Source organism: Leptodactylus fuscus, chromosome 4, assembly GCF_031893055.1.
Source record: "Leptodactylus fuscus isolate aLepFus1 chromosome 4, aLepFus1.hap2, whole genome shotgun sequence".
Lineage (NCBI taxonomy): Eukaryota > Metazoa > Chordata > Amphibia > Anura > Leptodactylidae > Leptodactylus > Leptodactylus fuscus.
In genome coordinates this window covers 165,353,000-165,369,808 of record NC_134268.1, presented here as the reverse complement: position 1 = coordinate 165,369,808, position 16,809 = coordinate 165,353,000, and the positions used below count along the sequence as shown (strand labels likewise).

Sequence of the window (16,809 nt, the reverse complement as noted above, 5' to 3'; positions counted from 1 at the left end):
TTTCGCCACGGAGCGCATAAAACGCTCACTGGAGCTCACGGCCGGACTCTGCATGACAGGTTTCCGTCTTCTGCTCTTCTGCATGCAGAAGACGGAAACCTGAGAACGGAGTGCCGAACGCTGGTGTGAACCCAGCGTTAGTGGTGATGATGACCCTTAGTCTTGATCGGATACCAATATATATTCATGATTGTAGGAAAATTCTGTGTTCTGTGTTTAATAACCCAGCCATGATTTCAAGACAAGTCCCAGACCTTAGATAGTTTCTGCATCCATCGGTAATCACTCAGGATAAAGACAGTCCCCACTAACATGGTTAGAGAAAACATTTAATGATCTGTAAATATTTTATTTACTTTTATTTCCAATGAGGGCGGGCCCCAGCACTCATACACACGAGTGAACTCATCCAGGCGTCGGAGGGCTGTATGGACCTTACTGAGCATGCGCAGTACACTCTGTTCTGCAAATACTTTGTGAAGCGTACTGCGCATGCACGCAATTGTGGCCTCGCAAATATGGCCGCCGGCCAGTATGTGCAGTTGGCTCTAACAGGGTCTCGCTGCCAGGGCCGACTGCGCATGCGTCACCCATGACGACGAAAGAAGAGGACACAGAAGGGTAGGAGGCAGATCAGGAAGAAGGCGTGGCTTGATTGCCCAGTTCCGGCAGCAGTGGGGACGCCTCCATCGGTGTATGAGCGCTGGGGCTCATCCTCATTTCTGCCGGACACTCATTAGCATACCGGGAAAAACCTGTAATTCGGATGACCGGCGTGGCGGAGACCACATCAAAAGGTAGGAGACAAACAGCCTTTCTTAAGGCTATTCCGACGTGGTCAATAGAAAGAAAAACATGTTTTAATGGTAGAATCCCTTTAAAGCTCAACTTTTTTTTTCAGTTTCTTTATTGGCCAGAGAAGGCAGAAGTCTGCACACATCTACTGGAAACTATACAGTACTATATTTGTATAAAAGTGTTCCTTTGTGAATGTGATGCTACACATGATGGGATGTGTGAGTCCATGTCATTAGGCTGTCATTTCACAATACAAGGAAGTTTTTCTCTTGTCACCTAGAAGAGGTTAAAAATGCCAGTCACATAGCAAATAATGACTGCAGTACATAGCATAAAAATCCTTATGAAGATGTCAATCCTTATGGCACCGCAAGCTGCAAAACATTTTTAGATCCGAGCGTTTGTAAAGGATCTGCAGAACTATTTACATCTGAATTATGGGATAGCGAATGTCGCCAAAATGTTTATTCTAAAATCTTTACTGCAGTCATTACACACGTTTATAGCCTCCGAGGCATTTATGCCATTATATATTTTATCTTTAAAGATTTTGCTTTTGATACAAGAGTACAAGATAATTTTCCTGATGAACCTAACTTAATATATAATTTTTTATTTTTTTTAGTATTACCCTATTAACCATTAACTTGCAGACCAGTATACTTTCTTTCGTACCATTATCTTTTTAGTTAGAAAGAAAATGTATCAAACCCCAAAGATTTTGCTGTGGTTTTTTGAGCCAAAAAGTGGATTGAGGAGAAGGTAGTCATATATGAGCTTCCTATGTATTTCCCATTTCTTTTGTAGCCATTCTTGGCTTGGCTCAAAAAAACTGCAACAAAAAAAAAGCTGCAACAATAAAAGCTTATTTTCCGCAACAGGGGGCTTCAGTATCAGTATTAAATATAATGGTATAATGGTAATAAATATGCGCATGATATTTGACATCTAACATACCTGAAATAACGGTCTGAGTTTTCACAAAAATGGCAATAAATGTTCTTATTATTACTATTATTATATATTTATTTTTTATAATTTGTGTCTTGATAGGTTGACAATGGCTATGGCCTGCTTCTTTGTTCCGGCACAGGAAGATTACCCAGCCCCAATAAGGAAACCATGGCTCAGTTTTTGACAAATACCCAATAATAGAAAACGTCTGCATTCATGGCAAAATAAATTGGCGACCTATCAAGACTAAAGGCTGGCACCAATAGGGCTGTTCACATCCCGTTTTTTTCCGCAGTGCTTTTCACAGAAAGTCCGCAGAGTTGCTCGTCTCATCAAGCCCCAAAGTATAATAGGTTGAGGCCCAGGGGAGGTCAGGAAAAATAACAAACACATATTCACCCAGCCACATCACTTCAGGACATCTTTACGGTGTCTAGCAATCCCTACATGTCATTACTTTCGGCATGCCCTATGTAACCACTGTGTCCCAATCACAGGCCTCAGTGGTGACCCTGGGGAAAATTATACCAGTCGGAGGACAGAAGAGACCTGAAGAGGATACCAGGGGATTTTGAGATGCCCAAGAGATGTAAGACAAAGTGAATATAAGTGTTAACTCAGGGAATAGTATTTTGTGGGTGACAAATGTCAAAAGTTTTTAGTTTGGGTCGAACCTGGTTCTAAACTAATCAGTTTGTCCATCCCTACTCATGATCTTTGCATAGGATAGATCATCAGGAGATAAATGGGGGGTCAGAACTCCCAGAATCTCCAGTGATCAGTAGATTGCACCAGGGCTCGCCACACACTGGACTCAGTGGACTGGAGGAAAGCACAGTCCTGTACACTGTGTCATGGCTGTGCCTGGTTACTGCCGCACTTTACCATTTACTTACCTATCCTAGGTCATCAATAGTACATTTCTAGAGTATCCCTTTAAATCTTATTGCAATGTGCATCTTTCCAGCGAGCAAAGTCTAGGATTCAGGATGAGAAGATATTTATAGACTGCGCAAAAACACAAAAGTGTGAGGGGTGAGTGGTCGGTCACCAGGCGGAACTGCCTCCCAAGCAGATAGTACCTTAGGGCCTCTAATGCCCATTTTATGGCCAGGCACTCTTTCTCCACTATGATGTAGTTCTTTTTTGCTGGTGTGAGTTTCCTGCTCAGGTAGGTGACCAGTCTCCCACCTTGGCAACAGCAACGGGTGGCACAGTACCTGCTTTGGAGGTCCGGTCTGGACATGTCAGCTCTGTCAGTGTGGTGCCTGTTAAATATCTTGTATTTGCCGGTGAGACTTGTGTCCACTGTTAAATATCCGTACCTGGCCTTGAAATTGTGGGATAGACTTGTGTCACGTGTTGTAGGCCTTATCCACGATAGGAAGAAGTCAGCTTGTTATAAATCAGTGTAGAGGTTTATTAATATCTTGAAGGAAAACACAGGAACAGGGAAAATGTCCAAAATAACACAAATATCAGTCAATTGTCAATAGCTTACATCTTCAGAGAAGTTAAATCATCTGGATATCTTGTAGTTACAGCTTGGTTCATGCTTGATCATCTGGTCTGGTCATCTGGGATATTCACGACATCTTGTCCAGGATGACAGAGAGGGATGGCAGACAGACCTGCCATAGATTCCCCATGGATTTCCCTCATGGATGACGATGACAACCCCGACGTGTGTGTCTGTCACTCATTTATGTTCATGAGAGTGGGTGTTACCTTCCATGTTACAGCTATGTAAGGAGATTTCTACTATGGTGCACTCTAACCGCACCCATGCACCCAAAATACAACAGATATGATGTCAGTAGAGTGTTAACCCCATGTCTGCCAGAGAATATTGTAAATATAATATTTAACAGTGCCACACTTCACAGTCTTCACACACAGACTATTATCAGGCCTTGATTAGTCAGCTGACCTCCCTGGTGTGAGTCTTTACCAAACACCCTTTAGCTGCCTGGCTGGAATGTACCAGTCTTCCCAGACTACACCCTTCACTCTCTCACATATCCCTCCTCCTCTTCCTCAGTTCTGAGCCCTTGGGGCGAACTCTAGACACCAAACAATGAGCCCCGGACAAGGCATCCATATTGCATTACAGTTTCCCAGCTCTGTGCTCCACTGTGAATCTAAAGTTCTGAAGAGACAAATACCACCTAGTCACCCTGGCATTCTTGTCCTTGGTCCTGCTCAGCCAAGTGAGGTGGTGTGTGGTGTCCTGCTCATCCAAGTGAGGTGGTGTGTGGTGTGAGTCTTTACCAAACACCCTTTAGCTGCCTGGCTGGAATGTATCTGTTCTTCTCCATTCACCTCCTGAGACAGGACAGTTCCCAGCCCTACATCTGATGCATCCATCTGGACCACAAACTCCCTCCTAAAGTCGGGCGTAATGAGGAAGGGAGATCCACACAAGGCCACCTTTAGTGTCTGAAAAGCACTTTCGGCCTGGTCATTCCACTGCAGCATAAGACTTTTTTCCCTTTAGAAGGTCCGTCAGGGGAGCAGATACCGTGGCAAAGTTGGGTATAAACCGCCTGTAATACCCAACTATGCCCAGGAATGACTTAACTTGTTTGGCGCTCAGAGGTCGAGGCCATTCCTGGATAACGTCGACCTTGTTGACCTGGGGTTTGATTATACCATTGTCAATCATATACCCCAAATAGAGTGTCTCCTACATCCCCAAAGCACACTTTTTGGGGTTGGCAGTCAGGCCGGCTGCTCTCAAAGAATCCACTACAGCTTGGACAATTGACTCTCCCAGTCATTACTGAAAATGATGATGTCATCCAGATACGCTGAGGCGTATTTTCTATGAGGTTTCAACACTATGTCCATTAACCGTTGGAATGTAGCTGGGGCCCCATGGAGCCCGAATGGTAACACGACATAGTGAAAAAGTCCCTCAGGGGTGACAAAGACAGTCTTTTCTTTGGTGCTGTCAGGCGTACCTGCCAATATCCCTGGTTTGGGAACTAGAACAATAGGACTGGCCCATTCACTTTTGGACTCCTTAATGACTCTCAATTTCAACATTTATGCACCTCCCCTGAAATGGCTTGTCGGCAAACTTCGGGAAGCCAATACGGCCTCATCCATACTTTCACATGGGGCTCAGTAACAATATCATGCTTGATTAGAGATGTACGCCTAGGTTGCTCAGAGAACACATCTGTATTCCTAGCTGCAAACGCTTTGCACTCTTGTTGCTGTTTTTTTGTGATATTCCTACCCCTGCTGCTACCTCTGTAGTCCCAACTACAGTCTGTGGGGTTTTCACGGGAGATAGTTTAGCTGGAGACCTTTCTGTAAGCAGACCCTCTTGGTTCCCTGAAAGCAGACTCTCTCTGTCTTTCAACGCCTTTAGCAGGTTTACATGATAAACCTGTTCAAGTTTTCTCCTACCTGGCTGACGAACCTTGTAGTTCACATCCCCTATCTTTTCCATTACCTCATAGGGGCCCTGCCATTTGGCCAGAAACTTACTCTCCACTGTGGTAATGAGTAAAAGTACTCGGTCACCAGTAATAAAGGTCCTTACCCTCGCCGACCTATTGTAAATACGGCTTTGAGCCTTTTGGGCCTCCTGCAGATGCTCTCTAACCATGGGCATGACTGCCGCTATCCTGTCCTGCATACCAGCAATATGTTCAATGATCCTTTTGTGGGGGGTGGGTTCTTGCTCCCACATCTTTTTGGCAATGTCCAACAGACCCCTAGGATGTCTTCCGTAGACCAACTCAAAAGGAGAAAACCCAGTGGAAGCCTGCGTTAACTTACGGATGGCAAACATCAAATAGGGTAACAGAACATCCCAGTCTTTTCCATCCTTGCTCACCACCTCATCACCAGGCGGAACTGCCTCCCAAGCAGATAGTACCTCAGGGCCTCGAATGCTCATTTTATGGCCAGGCACTCTTTCTCCACTATGATGTAGTTCTTTTCTGCTGGTGTGAGTTTCCTGCTCAGGTAGGTGACCAGTCTCCCACCTTGGCAACAGCAACGGGTGGCACAGTACCTGCTTTGGAGGTCCAGTCTGGACAGGTTAGCTCTGCCAGTGTGGTGCCACACTTCACAGTCTCCACACACAGACTATTATCAGGCCTTGATTAGTCAGCTGACCTCCCTGGTGTGAGTCTTTACCAAACACCCTTTAGCTGCCTGGCTGAAACATACCTGTCTTCCCACACCACACCCTTCACTCTTTCACTATATATATATATATATATATATATATATATATATATATATATATATATATATATACACACACACAGTGGCGTAACTAGGAATGGCAGGGCCCCGTGGCGAACTTTTGACATGGGCCCCCCCGACCGACACCAAAGACCTCGATGGACTCCCTCCTACGCATTCCCGCGCATTCTATTATGCCCCATAGTGGCCCCTGCACACAGTATTATACCCCATAGTGGCCCCTGCACATAGTATCCCCATAGTGGCCCCTGCACATAGTATTATCCCCCATAGTGGCCCCTGCACATAGTATTATCCCCCATAGTGGCCCCTGCACACAGTATTATGCCCCATAGTGGCCCCCGCACATAGTATTATCCCCCATAGTGGCCCCTGCACACAGTATTATGTCCCTTAGTGGCCACTGCACACAGCATTATCCCCAATAATGGCCCCTGCACACAGTATTATCCCCAATAGTGGCTCCTGCACACAGTATTATCCCCAATAGTGGCCCCTGCACACAGTATTATCCCCCATAGTGACCCCTGCTCTCAGTAGTATGCTCCACTGTGGACACCCATAAACAATAAGTCCCCAGAGTATAATAACCGGAGACCCGGGGGAATAAAAACATAAAAAAACACTGTTTCTTACCTGTCCCCCGGCTCCTACACTGTCTTCTTCACTGCCGTCCTTCTTCTATGACGTCGGACGTCACATGATCCGCGATGCAGGCTGGGTTCATGTGACGTCAGAGACGTCAGAAAGGACGTCAGGAAGGAGGCAGGATCGTGGAGAGGTAACAGTGTTTTTTATGTTTCTTACCTCTCCCGGTCCGCCAATCATTATACTCGGGGGTACGAAAAGACCCCCGAGTACCATGATAGCAGCGGTAGCGGCTGTCACCAGGCCCCTAATGTCCCGGGCCCTGTGGCAGCTGCCTCTGCTGCTATGGCGGTAGTTACGCCACTGTATATATAATTTGTTTGGACAAATCCTTCACCTAGCAGAAAGAGGTTGTAGTCCCTTTAATTCCTGGCTTCATGGTTTCAGTCTATGGATGGAAGTAATAAAACACCTCTGCTTTATAGCTTCATCTTTATAAACAGTTCTGAATAAGAAGTTAATAAAGCCTGACAAAAGTCTGTCTAGTCACTTACCGCGTAATACGGAACAGTCATCAGGCAGTCTTTTATGGCCCACACTCCATACTACTCAGATACTGCAAGTGTTTTACTATTGTGAGATATGCATATTTACATTGCTTTCAGAAAGTCAGAAAATAAAGACCACTTAGATTATTCTTTAGCAAGACCTAGGAATACTTGTCTTCAATTCATCTTTCTATTTACTCCGCGTACTGTATAACTCAGACAGAAATTCATTTTAAACAGCAACTGCAGGAGATATAAGTATATGATGGAACATAAACCCAGACACTCCATTCATTTAGTGGTACAAGGGACCTCTGACCTCATGCTTGATGGGGGTCTCAGAGTTTGCAACTCCCCAATGAATATGACATCCCTTATTGGTACCTTGATATAAGATTATAACCCCTTTAATTTTGTCCTGTGATATGCTAAGATAACAATTAATTATTTACAACATACTCAGCTAATTCTCGAATGTAATCAATAAAATATAATATGAAGTTTAAGATGCATAAAGAATTTTTATTCTGTATTTCATATATTCCTGATGTAAAGGGCCTTGGGTAAATAAATACCATGGTTTCATTGACTTACTCTTAGAAATTCTTCCTATGTTGAAATGCTAATTCTAACACATTGCAGTCCTTCTTACATGTGGCTTCCTTCATATAGTCTTAGGACACATTGCTTCACGTGGTTGATATAGTGCAGCATGAGCTATTATTAAAGAATACCGTAGCAGTGCATACACCTTGTATGTATTGGTTTTGTTTATTTTGTCTGATAGGATTCCCTTAAAATTATTTATCCTGTCAACAGGATAGAGAATACATTTCTGATTGGAGAGATACTAACCACTTAGACCACCACTGATATTGAGAATGGGTCTACCACCCGTTCTACTTGCATCTTTTTATGGCTTAAATTGTTCCTTTTTGTGGTCTACCCTGCACTTCATTTATGAGGCATGAGCGCCTTTTTTTCCTGATGTTATGTTGCCTCCGCCACTTTAAATTAACATGTGAACAACATTTAACAATGAAGTGCAGCTACATAATAAAGACATCAGAATAAAACTAGTAATTTTTGTGACATAACTCCTTTAATGCAGCCTACTAGAGATGAGCGAACACTAAAATGTTCGAGGTTCGAAATTCGATTCAAACAGCCGCTCACTGTTCAAGTGTTTGAACGGGTTTCGAACCCCATTATAGTCTATGGGGAACATATACTCGTTAAGGGGGAAACCCAAATCCGTCGCAGGAGGGTCACCAAGTCCACTATGACACCCCAGGAAATGATACCAACACCCTGAAATGACACTGGGACAGCAGGGGAAGCATGTCTGGGGCATAAAAGTCACTTTATTTCATGGAAATCCCTGTCAGCTTGCGATTTTCGTAAGCTAACTTTTTCCCATAGGAATGCATTGGACAGCGCTGATTGGCCAGAGTACAGAATTCGACCAATCAGCGCTGGCTCTGCTGGAGGAGGCGAAGTCTAAGATCGCTCCACACCAGTCTCCATTCAGGTCCGACCTTAGACTCCGCCTCCTCCGGCAGAGCCAACGCTGATTGGCCGAAGGCTGGCCAATGCATTCCTATGGGTATGCAGAGACTCAGCAGTGTTGAGCCAGTTCTGCTCAACTACACCGTGTGCCGGTCAGCCCATCAGATGTAGCAGAGCCGAGGGTGCACTAGAACCCTTGTGCACACTCAGCTCACGCTAATAGAATGCATTGGCCAGCGCTGATTGACCAATGCATTCTATTAGCCTGATGAAGCAGAGCTGAATGTGTGTGCTTAGCTCAACTACGCCACCGGCGTAGTTGAGCTAAGCACACACATTCAGCTCTACTTCATCAGGCTAATAGAATGCATTGGCCAGCGCTGATTAGCCAGAGTACGGAATTCGACCAATCAGCGCTGGCTCTGCTGGAGGAGGCGGAGTCTAAGATCGCTCCACACCAGTCTCCATTCAGGTCCGACCTTAGACTCCGCCTCCTCCGGCAGAGCCAGCACTGATTGGCCGAAGGCTGGCCAATGCATTCCTATGGGTATGCAGAGACTCAGCAGTGTTGAGCCAGTTCTGCTCAACTACACCATGTGCCGGTCAGCTCATCAGATGTAGCAGAGCCGAGGGTGCACTAGAACCCTTGTGCACACTCAGCTCACGCTAATAGAATGCATTGGCACACGCTGATTGGCCAATGCATTCTATTAGCCTGATGAAGCAGAGCTGAATGTGTGTGCTTAGCTCAACTACTCCACCGGCATAGTTGAGCTAAGCACACACATTCAGCTCTACTTCATCATGCTAATAGAATGCATTGGCCAGCGCTGATTGGCCAGAGTACGGAATTGGACCAATCAGCGCTGGCTCTGCTGGAGGAGGCGGAGTCTAAGGTCGGACCAGAATGGAGACTGGTGTGGAGCGATCTTAGACTCTGCCTCCTCCAGCAGAGCCAGCGCTGATTGGTCCAATTCCGTACTCTGGCCAATCAGCGCTGGCCAATGCATTCCTATGGGAAAAAGTTTATCTCACAAAAATCACAATTACACACCTGATAGAGCCCCAAAAAGTTATTTTTAATAACATTCCTACCTAAATAAAGGTTATCCCTAGCTATCCCTGCCTGTACAGCTATCCCTGTCTCTTAGTCACAAAGTTCACATTCTCATATGACCCGGATTTGAAATCCACTATTCGTCTAAAATGGAGGTCACCTGATTTCGGCAGCCAATGACTTTTTCCGATTTTTTTCAATGCCCCCGTTGTCATAGTTCCTGTCCCACCTCCCCTGCGCTGTTATTGGTGCAAAAAAAGCACCAGGGAAGGTGGGAGGGGAATCGAATTTTTTTGGAGTTTGCCACGTGATGTTCGATTCGAATTGAACACATCGAACAGCCTGATATCTGATCGAACATGTGTTCGATAGAACACTGTTCGCTCATCTCTACAGCCTACGTTTCCCATCATGCCTCTAGATTTGCACAGTCTATTCCCACTTACTTTACTGTAAGGGCAGAAAGTAATAGAAGTAATGTAAAGCTTTTGTCCCCTTACTTACAATGCAGAGTCTCAGTGTATCCTATGTGATGCTGCTTTATATTGTCACTGCTGCCTCTTGCATGTAATAGGTTTCTCCCTGTCAGCTCTTACAAGCAGTAAGCAGGGGAGAGCAGTGTGAAGCTGCATCCCATAGACATACATTGAACATTGTAAACAAAACACAAACAGGTAATAGAAAAAATTAAATAGAAAGAAATTGTACAGTTAATGATTTTGTAGCTTTAGCTACAATATACTGCTCCTATATATGCAGATATTTTCAGCAGTACTGTGTGTGGGGAGACATACTGTGATACCAAGTAGTAAGTTATGATGTAATCCTGTAGTTCACAGAAAGTAAACCACAAAAGTGAGAAACTCTGATCGGGTAGTCTGACTGGTGATCACATGATAAAGTGCTTTTAAAGAGAACCTGATTTCAGTGCATTTGGAATTTTTTTCTCTGGTCCCCACCATTCCTGAGCAATCAGTACAGTTAGCATTGCACCTGATATGCAATTTAGGCTCTCTATGGTGGGTGGTCAAGCAAGAGTAAGCAAAGGAGTGTTATTCTGAGTTCTCCGACAGGGTCCAATTAGAGTTAAACAGTATAAAAAATCATGCCTCCTTATGTGGCCCAAAACCACCCACCCATGGAGTGGCACCTATTAACAATACATCTGGAGTTGGAGGTGTTGAAAGGGCCTCTTTAGTAAATGTATGCATATTATATACATATTCAATATGTATAGATTCAACAGAGCTGGGATAAAACAAATTAAGCAAATAGACTATTGCAGAGTGAGCATTATATGTCCAAAAATTACAAAATTCTCCTTTGGAAACAAGCTTCATTGAGGCTCCAAAGCAATGTACTAATAACAGACAACAAATTCTGTGCAGTTTAATCCAGAAGTTATCCAGAAGAATGTTTCCCTAATGTCTTGTATAATTACATTTGGCCTTCTAGTCATTTCTAGGGCGTCACACTGAAAGCAAATAAGGCTATAAAAAATTTATATAATGTTAAAATGTCACTGCTTGGTTCCTCCTCTTTGATATCCATTAGCAGACCCTAAAAAAGACTTATAATATCTATAATGTGTGCACCTTATACTGATGATCCACAAAGGCTTGAGGCACCACTTCTGCATTGAGTTGAATAATCTTCGTAATTGATCTTAATCAGGGCTGTCCCCAAACCAGATTGGACCACTTAACATGACACACAGAGGGGCCCCAATGTATATCTGAATCCCTCACATTGCATTCATTGATTTCTATATCATATGGCATATTACAGAGGTAAGGCCCCTAGAAACATTACTTTTACGAAAGGAAACATTTTTTCAAAGATGACCATATAACTCTCCTAATGTGTGTCCGTAAATAGGAAATATTCCCCATGATATAACAATTTTCAAGATCTTTCCTTAGAATTCTATCTTGAGATGTTCCTCGGATATTCCACCTGCAAATGTATGAATAAATTGACAATTGGGTGTGTCATACAAATGGGCAAATCCAAGGTCCCGCAAAATAGATACTGGTTGGAAAGGTTCGGAGCATGTAGGGAACCAACCACAACTGGTAACATCATGTGAAATGTATCCATTTGTTGTTTCATGTGGAACGTACCATTTACTCAAAGAAACATGTTAGCAATGTAGAGTGGCACATCAAGTATCTGCTGCCACAGGAACCCATGTGCCACCATAAGGTTCCATGGCTATAGCTCTGTCGTGTGCACAATATGACATCGTGTTACAAAATTCAAGGAGACATTTCTTTTAAAATTCCTTTTATCTCCCTTAAAAAAGTAACAGTAGAAATTAGCAATGTTGAGAATATTAAATCTGTCCCTAATACATCTAAAATCCTCCATATATAAGAAAGATAATTACGTCTTAACTGAGAAATGGATAATATAACAAAGCCATATTTTGCTAAATTAAACCTAGAACGAGATTTTTTTCTGCATTTTAATTAAGAATACATGGCTTATTTAGAGATTTCAACCTCGCCTCAAGTGTGAAACAAGGTTATAAAAAAGCAAAAAGCAACGTTAATACAATTATGTGTTCTGAGTGCATAAAGATAATTACAATGTATAATTATACATATAGTATGTTCTGTCGGGCCTGCACAGTATTTTACTTCTTAGGACAGCACTTTGTACGTCAAAGCTGCTGCAGTTATAAAGATGTGAACAAGATCAGCTATTAATATTATTGTCCAGCACTGTACCTCTGTCCATTCGGTGCTGACAGTGCAGACTATGCAGGGACACATGCCTAACAAACGGAATAGTAACACCCAAGGGTTAATTTATTTAGAAATGTCCAGGACGAATATCAGAGTAACAGCACAATGCAGAGTTAGGAGAAAAGATGATCCAGAATTATTATTTTATGGGAAACCACCAGTAGTTACTAAAATAGGCAAGTAAAGAATGGGGAGGGGTCTATAAACAATGACATTTTCTGCCTAAACTACTATAGGAGGTTCTAGAGCGTTACAGCATAATGTGCATTTTATCCACCAAGTTTCTAAGTTCTCGCTAGTGGCAGAAGGAAACCACTATTGAACATCATAGAGAGATTAATCAAAATGTTCCAGAATTCCGGTTTAGTTTGCTTAAAAATACTGAACATGCTTTGCACTACATGTAATATTACTAAGTGAACAAGGATGAGAGTAGCCATCCTAAGCAGTGGCTGCTTGCCACATTTAGAAGAGCGTATTCAGCCTGAGTATGGCATCTGATTAGGAGCTGCCTGGGTGCCACCACTAGAGGTTATCAACTGTATGATACAGCAGATACCCATCTGTGAAACCCACAATCTTGTTAACCCCTTAGATGCTGTAGTTAGTCATGACAGCAGCACCAAGGGGATTCCCTATCAATAGAACCTCCAGGAAAGACGCAATGTCTCTTCAGAAGCCCTTTAACCTAGGTTCCTTTAACCTAGGTCTGCCATTTTCTTCTTTCGTCTCCATCTTGCTTCTGGCAGCATCAATTAAACAGGACTATTGCTGATACATATGCACAGGTTGATGGCCGTTATACACTCCAATACTATTGGGACAAAAGATGCAGAAAGAGCATTATAGACATTCTAACAGACTTGTCATTTGTTATTAGCCACCATGAAAATCTGGCGTATTTCATTATATATATATATATATATATATATATATATATATATATATATATATATATGAGTTTCTTTCTGTCTGTTCTTTATGCACAACCAAATGACTGAACTGATCTTCACCAAATTTGGTACACAGGTACATCAGGTGTCCTGGAAAGTTTTAGACCGGGTATTCGCTCTCTAGGACATACGGTTCCTGAGATACAGTATTCCCAAACAATGACCTGACCTATACTGGTCTGCCATACTGGATTTCAGCATTCTTAGAAACTGAAACATTTTTAAACTACTCATACCTCCAAAAAAGAAAACTGCAGTTGGATGCAAGATTCCTGCAGCAAAACACATGGCTGCTGCTTGAGCTAATGAAGACTCTCAGCAGACCCAAGCTAGTATTCAATCTGACAATGTATGTCACAGACAATAGCGACAAAATAGACCTATCCAAAACTGGCCAATTCTTATGGGGTGACTACACAAACAAAAAAATGAAATATACCCGTGCGAAGTCGGGTCCTTCTACTAGTGATGTATAAATACTAGAAAAAATTAATAAATCTATCCTTTGCATGCAATTTAGTTGAGTTGGAAATCAGGAAAAAACTAATAATTCCTATAAGGATATATTAACAATGAATCAGCTCAGAATTTGTGACATATTTAGAAAAAAAAAACAAAAACAAAGCTTTGAAGTGTGTACCTTCACCTACTGCACAGCAATGTTAGAGCTCTACTTGTAAGATACACATGCGTTCAATTCACACAGGTACATTTATGTAGAAAACACGACAGCAAACGCAGGAGAGTAAAGAGGCCTCATCTGCATTGCTTTCCGTCGCATTAAAGTGATTTGTGCTATTTAAAATGGAAAGGATTATATTGCTATCAGCCAGACATTTCACAAAACACTATTCTCCTCTGTAATCAGCTATTCGGGATGCAGAAAGCGTGACACGGACGTGGCAGGTCAATTACCTGAGGTCAGCGCTCAGCCCCCGTGTTCCTATTTTAAAATACGATGATAATCAACTGCATCTAAAATGCATATTTTATCATAAATGTGCGAATGATTCACTGCAGAGCTATGGAATACATTGTTATTTAACCTTTCTATCCTTTGTGTTGCAGGAAAGTAATAACATTGCAAAGTGTTATACTTTTTTATAGTTCCAAAATGCACAGATCCCTTTATACATGCCAATAGTCACGAGCTTACCTCAATACTGTGATCTAGTATTTGATAGTCTTTAGGCATGCTTGGCAGTATTGGCCATGTGAGGTTGACAGTAGCAGTTGGCAGAGAGCTATAACTTCCATTTTTGAGATTTTCTGTAGAATGTGACTTTGGTCCATGCCATCCAAGGATGCTTTCTGAAAATATAAAAAAATACATATTTGTTGCATATTTAAGGAATAGCTATATAACATTACAAGTTGACAATTTTCAGCATGATACTGATACCTCTGATATGGAGTACCACTAATACTCAAAAAGTTTGGATATGGACAACACATTTCTTCAAGTTAGCAGCTCAAAAGTGATATGTAAGTTAGTACCATTTAAGGTATAAGGTATGTTTCAGACTTCGTCAAATTCCCTGTAGGCGCTGCTAATGTGTATGAGCAGCATGGTAGCTCAGGGGTTAGCACTGATGCCTTGCAGCGTTGAAGTTCTAGGTTCGAATCCTTCCTTGTGAAGGGGGTTTCCTCCAAGTACTCCAGTTTCCTCCCACATGCCATAGACCTACTGATAGCTCTGTGCGAATAAGTCACCATGGCAGTGTGATGCTCGTGCACATGACCATACTTTTTAGCCACAATTGCGGATAAAAGTACGAATCCCTAGTTTTTGTTGCTGTGTGCCCAGGACAAATTGAAGTTCTGCAAATTATGAAGCAGGTTCTGTATCTGTTCTTACTTGCAGCTCTGTCAATTCATTTTCAATGTATGGGTCAGTAAAAACTACAGATGACACATAATGCCATTTTTACTGATACAGTCGCATGCATGTAGCCTAAGATCAGAGGAGGGAAAATAAACTAACTGTTAGTACTAACTTACAAATAATTTCTGAGCTCCTGATCAGACTTAAAAGTATGTTGGCTCCATTAAACATCAAAGGAAATGTAGAAAAAAAACTTTGAGCCAAAAGTTAATGAGGATTTATTCCTGAAATCAGTGGAATTCTCATCTAATGGGTGATATGTAAATGACATGGAAAGAATTTCAGCAACTGGAGGTATATACTTTAAATGGGTTTGCTTACCAACAAATATTGAAGGTACAGTTATATAATATGGGCTTAAAGTGCAGACTTTAAAAGGTATTCACATCCTAGTTGGAGGAAGGGTTTAGGAATCACAGCTCTGTAATATGTAGCTGCCTCTTTTTCAAGGGACGAAAAGTAATTGGCCAATTATCTCAAAAGCTATTTAATGGGCTGCATAGGCTATTTCCTCAATAATCCACCATTTATTAAACTGGTAAAAGGTGTGGAGTTGTATTTGCATTTGGAAGCTGTTGCTGTGAACCCACAACATGCAGTCAAAGGAGCTCTCAATGGGAGTGAAACAGACCATCATCAGGTTGAAAAAAAGAAGAAATCTATCAGAGAGAGCGGAAATTTTAAGAGTGGACAAACCAAAAGTTTGATCTATTCTGGAAAAATAAAATAAAAAAACACTGGTAAGTTTGAGAACTCAAAATGGCCTGGATATCCACAGAAGACAACAGTGATGAATAATCACAGAATCCTTTCCATGGTGAAGAAAAACCCCTTCACAACATCCACTCAAGTGAAGAACATTCTCTGGGAAGTAAGTGTATCAGTATTGAAGTCTACCATAAAGAGAAGACTTTCATGAGAGCAAATACAGGGGTTCACCAAGATTTAGCCTCAAAAATAGAAAGGACAGATTAAAATTAGCAAAAAAAAATCTAAGGAAGTCAGTCCAGTTCTGCAACAGTCCAGGTCTTTGGCAGATTAAACTAAGATCCACCTGTACTACAATCATGGGAAGAAAAAAAAGTATGCTGAAGGCTTGGAACGGCTCAGGACCAAAGCACAACAAATCCCCTGTAAAACATGCTGGAGGCAGTGGGATGGCCTAGGCATAAATGGCTTTCAATGGCACTGGGTCACTAGTGTTTATTGATGATGTGACAGAAGCAGCCGGATGAATTCTGAAGTGCACAGGGATAGACTTTCTGCTCAGATTCATCCAAATGCAGCAAGGCTGATGGTGCTTCACAGAACAGATGGACAATTACCCTAGACATAATACAAGAGCAATCCAGAAGTTTTTTAAGGCATATATTCTGCAATGGTAGGGTCATTCACCAGATCCCAACCCAATTGAGCATGTCTTTCACTTGCTTGACAGAAAACTTAAGGCAGTAAGACCCACAAACAAGCAACAACTGAAGGCAGTTGTTATACTCGTAAAGATCTGGAAAAGCATCACAAAGGAGAAAACACTCAGCAT

The 16,809-nt window shown here is 42.3% G+C and overlaps 1 protein-coding gene across 2 annotated transcripts in view; it reads right to left on the bottom strand.

Moving 5' to 3' along the window:
• OSBPL10 (oxysterol binding protein like 10) overlaps window positions 1-16,809 on the bottom strand; it is a 270,349-nt gene that overhangs the window by 97,018 nt on the left and 156,522 nt on the right. For both annotated transcript variants that reach the window (XM_075271327.1, XM_075271328.1), the window contains one exon: window positions 14,541-14,695. In XM_075271327.1, coding sequence (XP_075127428.1) covers window positions 14,541-14,695 — 155 coding nt within the window. The remainder of the gene's footprint in view (window positions 1-14,540; window positions 14,696-16,809) is intronic.